Source organism: Calypte anna, chromosome 5 (assembly GCF_003957555.1).
Source record: "Calypte anna isolate BGI_N300 chromosome 5, bCalAnn1_v1.p, whole genome shotgun sequence".
Lineage (NCBI taxonomy): Eukaryota > Metazoa > Chordata > Aves > Apodiformes > Trochilidae > Calypte > Calypte anna.
In genome coordinates, this window is record NC_044250.1 from 352,293 (window position 1) to 364,469 (window position 12,177).

At 60.1% G+C, this 12,177-nt stretch overlaps 1 protein-coding gene across 4 annotated transcripts; it reads left to right on the forward strand.

Annotated features, from left to right (window-relative positions):
• The first annotated feature begins 910 nt into the window (after positions 1–910).
• On the forward strand, positions 911–10,993 carry SYT12 (synaptotagmin 12). 4 transcript variants are annotated; one of them, XM_030451074.1, is made up of 8 exons: positions 911–999; positions 4,924–4,987; positions 6,821–7,014; positions 7,436–7,828; positions 8,651–8,866; positions 9,087–9,207; positions 9,416–9,549; positions 9,826–10,703. In XM_030451074.1, exons 2-8 carry the CDS (start codon positions 4,951–4,953, stop codon positions 9,997–9,999), a joined length of 1,269 nt encoding a protein of 422 aa, XP_030306934.1. In that variant the 5' UTR covers positions 911–999; positions 4,924–4,950; the 3' UTR covers positions 10,000–10,703. The 4 variants fall into 4 exon arrangements, with proteins under 4 accessions (XP_030306934.1, XP_030306933.1, XP_030306936.1 ...); XM_030451073.1 differs by lacking the exon at positions 911–999 and adding an exon at positions 1,511–1,655 and having other exon boundaries at positions 9,826–10,993; XM_030451076.1 differs by lacking the exon at positions 911–999 and adding an exon at positions 2,534–2,635.
• The last annotated feature ends 1,184 nt before the right edge of the window (positions 10,994–12,177 follow it).

Consider the following 12,177-nt stretch of genomic DNA (forward strand, 5'->3'; position numbering starts at 1 on the left):
TACCAGGGTGCTCCTGGGGAACACTTTGAGCTGGGTGCTTCCTGCCCTGGCTGTGGCTCCGCTCAGTCCCACCTGGCCTGGAGCATCCTTCCCTCTGCACAGGGAGATGAACTGGGAGCTGGTGAGCCTCAGTTCTGAGCACTGGGGAGGCAGAAAAGGAGCTGAGCCCATCCTGGGGGAGCTGGAGGGCAGCAGTCCCACTTCTGGGCACATCTGTGTGTCCTCGTGTGTTTCCTTACCTTTTTTGTGCCCCAAACCTCATCCTTGTGGGGCTGTGTCCCCATCTCTGCCACGAGGTTTGCCAGAGGTAAGTTGTTGCCTTTAGAATTTTTCATTTGGTTTTTTGGAGCTGTACTCGCTGAGCCATGCCCTCCAGCTTGCAGCAGCCTCAGGTTTGGATGTGGTTTCCTTTTTTTTAAAGGATAAGTTTGTGGGGGTTTTATTATTATTTTTATTAGACTTGAAAGGTTGCAGGGTGCTGCTTTTGGAGGTGTTTCCTACAAGAACTCAGACTTGGGCACAGGAAAAGTGATTTAGGTTGAATCCAAAAAGTAAAGTGAATTGAATTACCTGGAAGAGCAGGTAAGGAGCTGCCTGGTGTTGGGTGAAGGTGAGAGGCACCAGGTCTGCAGGTGGGGCTGCTCCCGGGGACCTGTTCCAAGAATGTTTTCATAGATTAATAGATTGTTGAGCAAGAATCAATAGTCCCTGCCTAGCCAGCTGCGGACCCTCTGCTGTGTCCCGATGGGGGTAGAACCCCCCAAGGGGTGTTTGGACCCCCTGGCCCGAGCTGTCCCCCTCCATGTGAGGTTTGTCAGTCCCCCTTTATCCCGTTATCCTCAGGGCTGTCCAAGCACGGGGGTGGTGACAACCTCACGCTGTCTCTTCACCACCTGATGGTTCCGGGACCACGGGCATCCAGCTGGGGCTGGAGGAACCCTGGGGCCACCTCCCAGTGCTGGCCCGACCCGGTTCGGCAGCCGCAGAGCCCTGCAGCAGGTGGGTGTCCTGGCCCTGGTGGGTTCCTGGGATGAAGGTCCCAGGAGTGTCCCCTGGCCCTGCCTTACCTTGGCCTCTGGGGATTTTTTCTCACCCAGAATGGGTTTTTTTCCCACTTTCTCCAGTCCCAGCAGTGTCCGGCCGGTTGGGGTCCCGCTGGGCTGGCAGGGTCCTGGTACCACACGGACCTTCCCTGAGGACACGGCTCTTGGGAGTGGGGCGATCCAGAGACCCCAAATACCCACAGAGAGAGATGGGGGGGCAAGAGGAGAGGATGTGGGTGGCGATGGAGAGAAATCCAACCGAGGGTCCGCGGGGTGGTGGTCCCGGGGGGGCTGAAAGGTGCAGAGGTGCTGCCGGGGGTGTTGGGGGGGTCTCTGGTCAGCGGGAGGGGGGATCAGGGTGCCCGGCCGGGGGATGCGGGTGCCGCATTCGGCCTGGGGAGCCCCGAACTTAAGGTGTGGGGGGGCAGGAGCCGTCCCCGGTTCACCCCAGCGTGTGGGGGGCCGGGGGGCGGGCGGAGGGGCGGGACGGAGCCCTCCCCCCCCTCGGTGGAGCCTCCCGGCCCCGCCCGCAGTCCCCGCTCCGCCGGCCGCGGCCCCCCCGCAGCCCCCCGCCATCGGCCGCAAAATGCACCTTTTTTCCCCAAAGGAGCGGTGAGTCCGGAGCCCGCCGAGCGCTGCCCGGGTCAGGGGTGGGGGGGTCACAAGGGGGGGGTAAAGCCACTGTCGTGGTCCAGCCCCGAGGGATGCGACATTGGTGACAGCAAGGGAGGGGAGGGATGCTGGGGGGACACTCGCTGCCGGGTTGGGGCACCGCGGGCCTCCTGGCTCCTCGGAGGGGTTTGCGGAGGTTGTTGGGGTTCGGGGCGGAGGTTGTTGGGGTTCGGGTGTCTTTTTTTTTTTTTTTTTTTTTTTTAAGCAACTTCCTAAGGAAAGTTGCCAACCTGCAGAGCTGGGTGCTGAGAGTGAGACCCCCCCAGCTCACCCCCAGCCCCTCCCATCTCATCCCCAGACCCCTCCATCTCCCACCCAGACACCCCCAGACCCCCATCTCCCTTCAGGAGCGCAGATCTGCCTCCCAGGCCCCCCTCCTGCGCAGCCCCCCTCCTTTCCCCCCAGCCCCCCCCGTGGCCCCCTTGGAGCGGGGATGAGCTCAGGGACCCTCTTGGTCCCCCCCTCAGCCTCTGTTGCTCCTGCAGAGCACGGGGGGGTGTTGGGGGATGTTGGTGTTGTTTCTCCTCCCTGCCTTGCCCAGGGGCTTTGGGGGGTGAGACCAAAACCTTGGGGAGGGTCCGGTCATTCCGAGGAGCATCCTGGCGGCTGCAGAGACCGCCCCGGCTCATCGCACCAGTGAGCAGGAGGCGCAGCCCGCAGCCCCTCCGGCCCCGCACCCATCCCGCAGCTCCCCCCATGCAGCAGCCCCGGCTCGGAGCTCAGGGTCCTTTCCACCCATCTGGGGGCTGCAGGGGGTGGGATCCCCACTCCTCTACAGACCCCCCAGGATTTTTTTCCCTGCTCACTTAAAGCCCCTCCCGGGTGCCTTTGGGTGCAAATCGGGTGGGATCGGTGCAGAGCTCCTGGCACGAGCTTTGGGGATGCTCCAGCTGCGCGGTCGGGATGGGGAGAACCCAGGAGTGAGTAAAGCTGGGGCGGGGGGACCCTCAGGGGTTGGGGGCAGAGTCCGAACCCGGGTTTGCTGCCGTCCTGGAGGTGGTTTTGGTTTTGCCCATCGTGCCAGCAGCCAACTTGATCCTGGGCTTCCCCCTCCGGCGGGAGGGATGGAGGAGGGGTGGAAAACCACGCTCGGAGCTCGGGAGCAGCGGGGCAGTGCTGGAGGAGGGGAGGGCTGAGGTCATCAGCGAGATGAGTTTCACCCGGTCTCAGGTACCCGCTGAACCCGGGGGTTGGTGCCTGGGTTCGGGAAGGGGTGAGCAGGGGGATGATGGCTCCTGAGGTTTGTGGTTTGGATTGTGGCATTTGGGGGTTGCAAGGTCTCTGGAAGGTGTCTGCAACTGTTTGTCCCCCCTGATCCCCGGGATTTGATTGCCCAGGAAGGGATTTGAAAGGTAGCTTGGCGGGAGCCACAGAGCATCTCAGTGAAACGCTGGCAGGGAAGAGCCACAGCAAATCCCTTTCCCAAGAGCCTCGCAGCTTCGTTTGCTGGCTGGGGAAGGGCTGGTGGTGTTCTGCTACCAGGAAAATATTCCTGATTTAATCCCTGTGCCGAGCACTGCAGCCACTCCGTGTCTCTGGGTGATGATGCCTGGGAAATCTGCTCGAGTTGCTGCTGTAGAGCTCATCAGAGAAGGATCGGTTGTTTTGGTTGTTTTGGTGGGTTTTTGGGGGGTGGGGGAGAAGAAAAAATACAGAAATGTTTTCCATACAGACATTCTTTCCATACAGAAATGGAAAATAGGAAAGAAATGGAGGGTTTTTAAAGGGCTGTTAGGCCCCCCCTGCAGAGAAAGTTGGTTCTGAAAACTTCTGTATTTTTGTACTTGAGAAAGCCACCAGGAAGCAGTGAAAGGAAGGGAGCCTCTCCCCAGGGCTCTGTAGCTCTTCAGGACATAAAAAGAGGCTGGTTTGGTTCAATCTCCACCATGTTGTAAGATACCAGGCTGGGTTTCCAGCAGGATCCCTGGAGCTGAGCTCAGTCCATACATGACACGAGTTCCGCACGGTCTCAGCCCAGGCTTCACGGAGTGTTTCTCGTTGTGCACAGAGGTTTGTGCCCGAGGAAGGAGGAGGGGGGGAGGCGATCTGCTGCTCCCAGCCCTGCCCCAGCTCTGCCGGCGTTGGGTTCGTGGCTCCAACGCGTTTAGGAGAAACTCTGCTCCTGCTGCTGCCCTGGGGTTGGCTCTCACGGCCCGGGCTGAGGGACCACTAGGCAAGAGTGGCTGATAAATTGTGATACTCTGCAGCTTCCATCATTGCTGTTAAAATACGGGCATGGATGGTTTGGGGGGCGGGGGGGAAGTTTGATCACCCCCCCAGCGCCTGCAGCTGTGAGCATCCGAGGTGGGCTGGAGGATGGCTCCAAAACTCGAGTGACTGCCCACGCCAGGCAGAGCCCCGGGGGGAGGTGGGCTCTGGGGCTGGGGGAGGTTTGCAGAGGGTTCAGGAGGACCCCGATGGGGAGGTCGGAGTGTGGTGCTGGGGTTGTCCTTGGCCTTGGGGTTCAGGGATCTCCCCAGCAGAGCGTGGTCCATGATCTCCTGGCCCAGACGCCAGGCAGCAAGGGGGAGGTTGGCCCGGTTCCCGTTGGATTTGCGTATTGGGGGATCCCAAACCCCCTGTGTGGAGTGGGAAACACCTGGCTGGGATAAACCCCCCCTTCGGCATGGCCTGGAGCTCAGCCCAGCAGCCTCCTCGCCTTCAGATGGAGCTCACTTAGGATTCGCCTGGGAAAACCCCTTCGGGGAGGAAGGGGATGGAGCTTCCCCGCTGCAGGAATCTGTGCCCAGGGAACGGCCTCATCTATCCCAGGAATGGGGCTGCTCCTCCTGCCCCTGGCCATGGCAGAGCTGTGGATGCCCCTGGGTGAGGCTTTTCCGAAGGGAGAGGGAAGATTTAAGATGGAAAAGAGATTAAAAAAGCAGCAAAGGGCTCCTGGAAGAGAAAGGCCCATGAGAAGAGCGATGGAAAATGTCACCCCTTGAATACCCCCGAGGTAAATCCTGCAGCTCTGCGTCTCGGCGTGGCCATTCTCCTGCTTCCCGTGGGGTTTTCCATCCTTTCTCCAGCTCCTCCTTTAGTGGCTGAGCTGCTTCAGCGCACGTTCGCTCCGTGCCTGGCAGAGGAGCTGACACCGGCAGAGATGGGGAGGCAGCAGCTCTCCAGCATCCCTGCTGGAAAAGCGAAAGGCAGGTAGTTTTTTTATTTTCCCCCTCTTTTTCCTAACTCCTTGTCTCTCCCCCCGCAGGCTGTCCCGCTAGAGGCAGCGTGAGCCATGGACACTGCGCAGATGAGCAGAGCCCCAGTAAACGGTGAGTACCAACTACGGGTCTGGGGGCTCCACGGGAGGGATTCCTGCAGGAGGACTCTGCTGCACACACACACACACACACACACACACACACACGCTTTGCTTTCCCAACACAAGGGTAAAACCTTCAAGCCCCCCTCTTCCAAACTTCCCAGCAGCAGGAGCTCAGCCGTAGGAAATGGGGAGGAAGGAACGGGAAGCAGGTTTCCAGCTCAGCTGGGGTTTGTACCTGGAGTTGTTCACAAACCAGTAAAGAATCATAGAATCTTTCAGGTTGGAAAAGACCCTTGGGATCATGGAGTCCAACCACCATCCCTCCTCTACGAAGTTCTCCCCTAAACCAGACCCCCAGCACCACATCTCAACGGCCCTTAGGCACATCCAGGGATGGTGACTCCACCACCTCTCTGGGCAGTCTATTCCAGTGTCTGGCCACTCTTGCTGTGAAAACTTTTTCCTGATGTCCAGTCTAAACCTACCCTGCTGCAGCTTGAGTCCATTCCCTCTTGTGCTATCACTAATTCCCCGTGAGAAGAGACCAGCACCAACCTCTCTGCAATGTCCTTTCAGGGAGTTACAGAGAGCCAAGAGCTCTCCCCTCAGCCTCCTTTTCCTCAAACCAGTCCCAGCTCCCTCAATCGTTCTTCAGAAGATTTATTCTCCAGGTCCTTCCCCAGCCTCGTTGCCTCCCCCTGCTGCCCCCCTCCAGCACCTCCATCTTTCTCTTGTATTGAGGTGTCCAAAACCGGACACAACACTCAAGGTGTGGCCTCACCAGTGCTGTGCACATGGGGACAATCACCTCCATACCTCTGATGGCCACACGCCCCAATTTCGCCCCAGCTCTGCTGTAAAGAGCCCAAAAAAGCTCAGCGAGAGGGTGGGGGAGAACCCAGAGCCCTGTGCAGACCCTGAAGGGTTGGGGCGAGGTGGAGGGGAAGGAGCCAGGTCCTGCCCCCAGCTTTAACCCGAGGGATCCCTCCTGGGGCTCAAACGGAGGCGCTTTGGGTGCAAACAGTTGGTTCCTTCTGCTCCATCCCTGCGCTGCTCCGGCGGGAGGTTGGGGTGGGGGGGAGCAGGGGGTTGTCCCTCTGCTGGGATGCGGGGGGGGAGGTGATGCTGCCCCGGGCTTTTTCTGGCTCCGGAGCTGCTACTGGAGGATGGAGCGCTCAGTGTGACGCGGGAGGACTCCCCAGCAGACCCCGGCAAACAGAAACCTTTTCTCTACGTGTCGCCCCCCCCTCCCCTTTTTTTTTTTTTAGTGTTGCGCTGGAGCTGGTGCAATGCAGCAGCCCCGAACCCGCTCCCTGCCAGCGCTGCCGCTCCACTCCCCGCTGCAGCCCTGGGGGTCCCCGCCCCGTTCCCAAAACCTTTTTTGTTGCTGTTGTTTGCTATTTGTTCTTTTCCCCCTATTTTCGTAGTGGTTTTGGCTTCCCCAGCCCAAGCCGGGTGACGGGGGGGCTGCCTGGGTGCAGAGGGTGATGCTGGTGGGCGCCGAGCACAGCTGGGAGCAGGATGGACCCGCAGCTGCTGGAGGGACCCCCCTCCCCCCGGGTCCCCGATTTTCCTTCTGTGCCAGAGAACGGGCTGAAGTCCCCGTGCATCCCCGGGAAAACAAAGCCCAGGATTTGGGATGATTCGGGCTCCAAAGCTGCTGCCTGACACCACCCGCATCCCACCCCAGGGGGGACACGAGTGTGTGTGTGTGTGGGGTGATTCCCCACCACCTCATCCCACCCCATCCTCCCCCAGAGCCGGGTTCTGGGGCAGGAGCAGAGGGGGATGGAGCCTCCCGCACCCCCGGGGGCTGACGTTGTCCCTTGTCCCCTGGCAGTGGCCTCCAGCCCGCCCCGCTGGGAGATCGGCATCTACGCCACGGGGGCTCTGGTGCTGCTGGGGGTCGCTGCCCTCAACCTCTGGAAGCTTTGGCGCTCCGGCACTTACCCGGCACCCTCCCCCTTCCCCAACTACGACTATCGGTACCTGGAGCAGAAATACGGGGCTGCCTGCGAGGATGTCAGGCACAAGGTAAAAAAGGGTGGGTGGGAGGTTTGGCTTTGCCTCCTGCCCCCTTCATGGAATCCTTCTGGTTGGAAAAGATCTTGGAGAGACCATCGAGTCCAACCATTAAACCTTTGCAATGTGGGAGCTGTTGGAAGGGGCAAAAATACCTCCTGCATCTTCCCATGGTGGGGGGAAAGCCACCAGTGGAGGTGCTGGAGAGTTTTTGGGAGTCAGTGTGGAGCTGTAGGCAGGGCTGGGGAGCTGCAGGAGCTTCAGGAGGGGCAGGGACCCCTGGCACAGCAGCTTGAGGCCGAGCAGGGGCTGTACAGTGCTGGTGAATCCTGGCTGTCCCTGGCTTTGTATGGAGGGGGTGCGATGGGATGGGATGGGATGGGATGGGATGGGATGGGATGACATGATCTGCTTTTCCTCTCCCTGTTGGCAGCGTGGGATGGTCCTGGGCTCACAGAGGGTCCTGGAGAAGACCTCACCCATCCGCAAGCCCAGCCTGAGGGTGGATGACACCTTTGAGAGCATCAACGAGCTGGGGAGCCTGGAGCTGATGAGCAAAGACCTGGGCTTGGCCCACTACGGCCCCTTGAAGAAATCCATCTCGGCCGACTCCCTCAGCTCCATCTCCTCCATCGGGAACAACTTTGGCCAGGACTTCACGGTGGGGCAGGTGGAGGTCTCCATGGAGTACGACGGGAAGGCGGCCGCCCTGCACGTGACCCTGCTGCAGGGCAAGGACCTTCTGGAGAAGGAGGACGCTCACTTCGAGTCCTGCTTCATCCGCATCAGCCTCCTCCCCGCCGAGCAGATCGTCGGCATCTCCCGGGTGAGACCCTCACTCCCCTGGGCACCTCTGGGGGGAGCGGGTGAAGGTCTGGGTGGCTGCACCAGCAGGGCCAGACCCCAGGGGTGTTTTGGGGTGAAGCTTCCCATTCTAAGTGCTCCAAGGGATGGTGCTGGGAAGTGGGAGCCTCTGTTTCCTCTCAGCAGCTGCTTTTGGGCACAACTTGGGGTCAGCCGGTTGGGCTCAGTGAGGATATTCTGGAATGGAGCAGAAAGCTTCACCCCACCAAGGGAACCCTCCCATGGGGTGGGGGTACCATGCCAGCCAGCCCTGACTTCAAAATATTTCCACACCTTCCTTTCCAGGCCGTTTTTCCATCCCGAGATCAGGCTCTTTATTTATGCTCTGTATTATATTTATTATTTTGCATCGTTACTCATAATTCACCAGCACCCTTTACCCTCTTCTGCTGTCCCAAGACAAGTCCTAAAGACACTTCTGGTTCTTTTTTCTTTAATGCTTCCCACCCCAGGGGCTGCTGATGGACCCAGAGGGTCTGGGCTGAGCCCCTGCTCCTCTGCCACACCCTGAGCTCCCAGGGTGCAGAGCTGCCCCACTCCTGCATCTGCCAGCACCAAACCAATCTCCACTTTGTAATTAATAGAATTAACAGGCAGCAGGGCAGCTCGTGGCCCATTTTCTGCCCCAGCCTCCCAGCTAAGCTCGGGTGTGCCCCATACACAACCTCTGTCCTTGGGACTGGGGACACATTGTCCTGGCTGCTCCCCACAGTTCCCACCAGTGGACGGGGTGGAGAGCTCCCACGGGTGGTGACCCCGGGAATCCCCACCCTGCCCGTGGCAGATCCAGCGCAGTGCCTACTCCGTGGCCTTTGATGAGCACTTCTCCATCCCTCTGGACCCCTCGGCTCTGGAGGAGAACGTTCTGCGCTTCTGCGCCTTCGGCATCGACGAGGACGAGCGCAGCGTCAGCACCGGCCTGGCCGAGATCAAACTCTCAGACCTGGACCTGACCACCCGGCCCTTCACTGCCTGGCTCTACCTGCAGGACACCAACAAGGTGAGGGGCCAGGGGGGTGCTGGCCCAACTCCCAGATGGGGCTCTGGGGGGGGGGGTTTCTCCTCCCTGGGGCTGATGGTGGGCAGTGGGATGTTGTGTCCTGCAGGATGTGAACAAGTTGATGGGGTGGTGGGGGGGTCACCTCCCACGTGGGGGGTTTCTGGGAGGGGTTTCTCCTCCCTGGGGCTGATGGTGGGCTGTGGGATGTTGTGTCCTGCAGGCAGTGGACACAGTGGGGGAGATCCTGCTCTCCCTGAGCTACCTGCCCACGGCTGAGCGCCTGACAGTGGTGGTGGTCAAAGCCAAGAACCTGGTGTGGACCAATGGCAAAGTGACCGCAGGTGAGCCCGGGGTCCCTGGGCCTCCTGCAGGAGGTGGAATCTCCATCCTGGTTTATCCTGCTGCCCTGCATGGACATTGATTGGAGTGGCTCCCATGGTGGACAGGCCCTACCAGGAATAGTAGGCTCTACCACCAGGGATGCTTCCCCAGTTTCCCCGTATCACTGGTACAAGGTGTGGCTGACCCCAGGGTTTCTGTCCCCCCCAGACCCCTTTGTCAAGGTGTACCTGCTGCAGGATGGCAGGAAGATCAGCAAGAAGAAGACAGCGGTGAAGAGGGACGACACCAACCCCGTGTTCAACGAGGCCATGATCTTCTCAGTGCCAGCCATCGTGCTCCAGGTCTGTCCCAGCCTGGACATCTGGGAGTGGGGGGTGGGACAGGTCCCAGCCTGGGGACACCCCCCCCCCATTGCTCCTCAAGGTCCCCAAATCCCTGTGTGGATGGGAACTTCCTGGGGAGGCGGCAGGAGCTGGGGGGAACCGTGGATGTTTTGGAGGCTACAGGGGGGGGTGCAGGGTCCGTCTGTGTGGGGGTGTCTGGGGAAGGGAGGGGGAGCTGTGGATTTGGGCTGGGGTCTGTGCTGTGCACAGCCTCATCGTGTCTGTGTTCCCCAGGACCTGTCCCTGCGGGTGACGGTGGCCGAGTGTGGTGAGGACGGCCGAGCCGACAACACGGGGCACGTCCTGATCGGCCCCACAGCCAGTGGGATGGGCACCACGCACTGGAACCAGATGCTGGCCACGCTGAGGAAACCCATCTCCATGTGGCACCCCCTCCGCAGGAACTAACGGGGACCCCCAGGGGTCTGCACCCCAGCACCGGGCAGGGGGGCTCAGCCCAGAGCTGCTGATGTGGCACAGTCCTGAGGAGCACCCAGTGAGACTTTGGCTCTGCACACCTGAGTGGGCTTCACACCTGGGTGGGCTTCACACCCGGGTGGGCTTCACACCTGAGTGGGCTTCGCATGCACTGGAGGGACCCACCTGGAGAGGATCCCCCCTTCAAAAGGACCCAGACCAGCAGCAATCTCCCCAAACTGCTCCCCAGCATCCCACCCACCCCATGGCACCCACTGTGCCCCCCCCCGAGAGCTGCCGGGAGGGGGGTCTGCTCTGGGAGGTGGATTTTGGTCAAAGAGAGGGGAAATGGAGAAGGGGGGGATAAAGTCCCAGCTTGGTGTGGTTTTTCTCAGCACGTGTGGTTTCTCGGGTGGGTTTGGTTGGGGCTGCTCAGAACTGCACAGCAAATTCCTAATTTTTATTTTTTTTTTAAGGCAAATCTCACTACTTGAGGGACAGTTTATACAGCTCTTGGTCCTGGAGTCCTGCTGGGACCCGCTCCTCCCAGAGCTCACTCAGTTTGTCTGAAATGTGGGTGCAGAGGGGACCATCCTGACCAGGGGCAGGAGCAAGAGACTCCCCAGTTTTATAATTTTTAAGCCTAACTCCTCTTCCAGAAGGAGGGAGGAGAAAAAGCTCTTTGGATCCCATCTGCTCCTGACTTGGCCCCTCTGTAAGGTTTGGGGTTGAGAGGGGTCTGGGGGGCTGTGCTGGAGCTCCCCCCTGCTGGGGGCTGCCCTGGGGACACCCCTGCCCTGCTGGGACCCCACAGGGAAATCTGGGGGTGTTTGGGGCTCTTTGCCAGAGGAGGTGGAGGGGTTTGGGGATGCTGGGGGCAGGGGGTGCTGGGATGCTGTAAGCAGGGGGGAAACAAAAAAGAAAAACACCAAATTGAGCCATTTAGCACAGATTAAAGACCCCAGGGTGGTGGTACCCCTTGCTGGCAGTGATTTTCCTTCCTGCTCCTCTGTCTCCTCTGCCTGACCTCGGTTTTGGGGTGGGACTGGGGTTTCTCTTGCAGGCACTGTTCGGGCTCCTTCTCCTGGATCCATTGCTCACCAAGGCACAGGTTTCCTTCTCCCACGCTCCATCTCCTCCTCCTCCTCCTCCCCTTTTCCCCAGGAGCTCTGGTGTCCCATCTGCTGCCACGCCAGCCCGTGCCATCGCTCTGCCGGCTGACGCACGGCGGTGCTGGGGACCCAGCCCCGAGCCAAGGAGCTGCTGGGAGCAGAGGAAGGTGCTGGGCAGCAAGGTTTGCCCAGGGCTGGGGCTGCAGGGGGAGGGGGTTTGGAAGGATGAGGTTTACTGAAGGGTTTTGGTTTGGTTTGTTTTTTTCTGGAAGGAGTTCACAGGCAGTACCAGCAGGCACCGAGGTCTGGGGGAAAAGCTGTTTGGTAGCTCCCTGCAAACTGCTGAGCCAGGTCAGGATGAGCTGAGCCTTCCACTGGTGCTGGAATCACCCGTGGGTGAGATGTGAGGTATTCAGCCCCCAGGTGATGGTCCACGGATGGTTTGGGGCTTTCTGCTGTGCCCCTCTCCAGCAGGTCCTCTGTGGAAGCACCTCAGCACCTTCTCTTTTGTGCTGGGGCCTGCATGTGCCACCCTGGGGACAAAAAATGGCTTTTTGGGCTGTTCCTCAGCAGGTGGAGGGCCCTGGGCAATGCATCAGGGCCTGCTGGGAGCCATCAAAGAGAGGGGACAGGGCCAGGAGCTGTGGGTGGAAGAAGAGTCTCTGGAGATGAGGGTCAGCAGGCACAAACCAAAGTGGGAGATGGATTAGTTTGGGGGCAGAGGAGCAGGAAAGGGTCTGTGAGGGAAGGGTGACACTGCAGCCCTCTCCGTCCCCGTGCAGGGTCACATCCTGCAGCAGGGCAGAGGCTGGTGGGGCTGAGCCCCTCTCATGGTGGGGAGGGGAGGCAGCCTGGCTCTGCTGGCCCAATGGCAGCTCCAGCCCCCAGCTGGGAGGATTGATGTGCTGGGAAAGCAGAGTTGGAGACATCCATTTTCTTGGTCACCCTCCCTGGAGAGGAGAGGTGACCCAGGGGCTCAGTTCCTCCCTGGTTCCCCACAGACATTCATCTTCTCACTGGGAGGAACATCACAGTGACAGCTGGTGGCCTGAAGTGT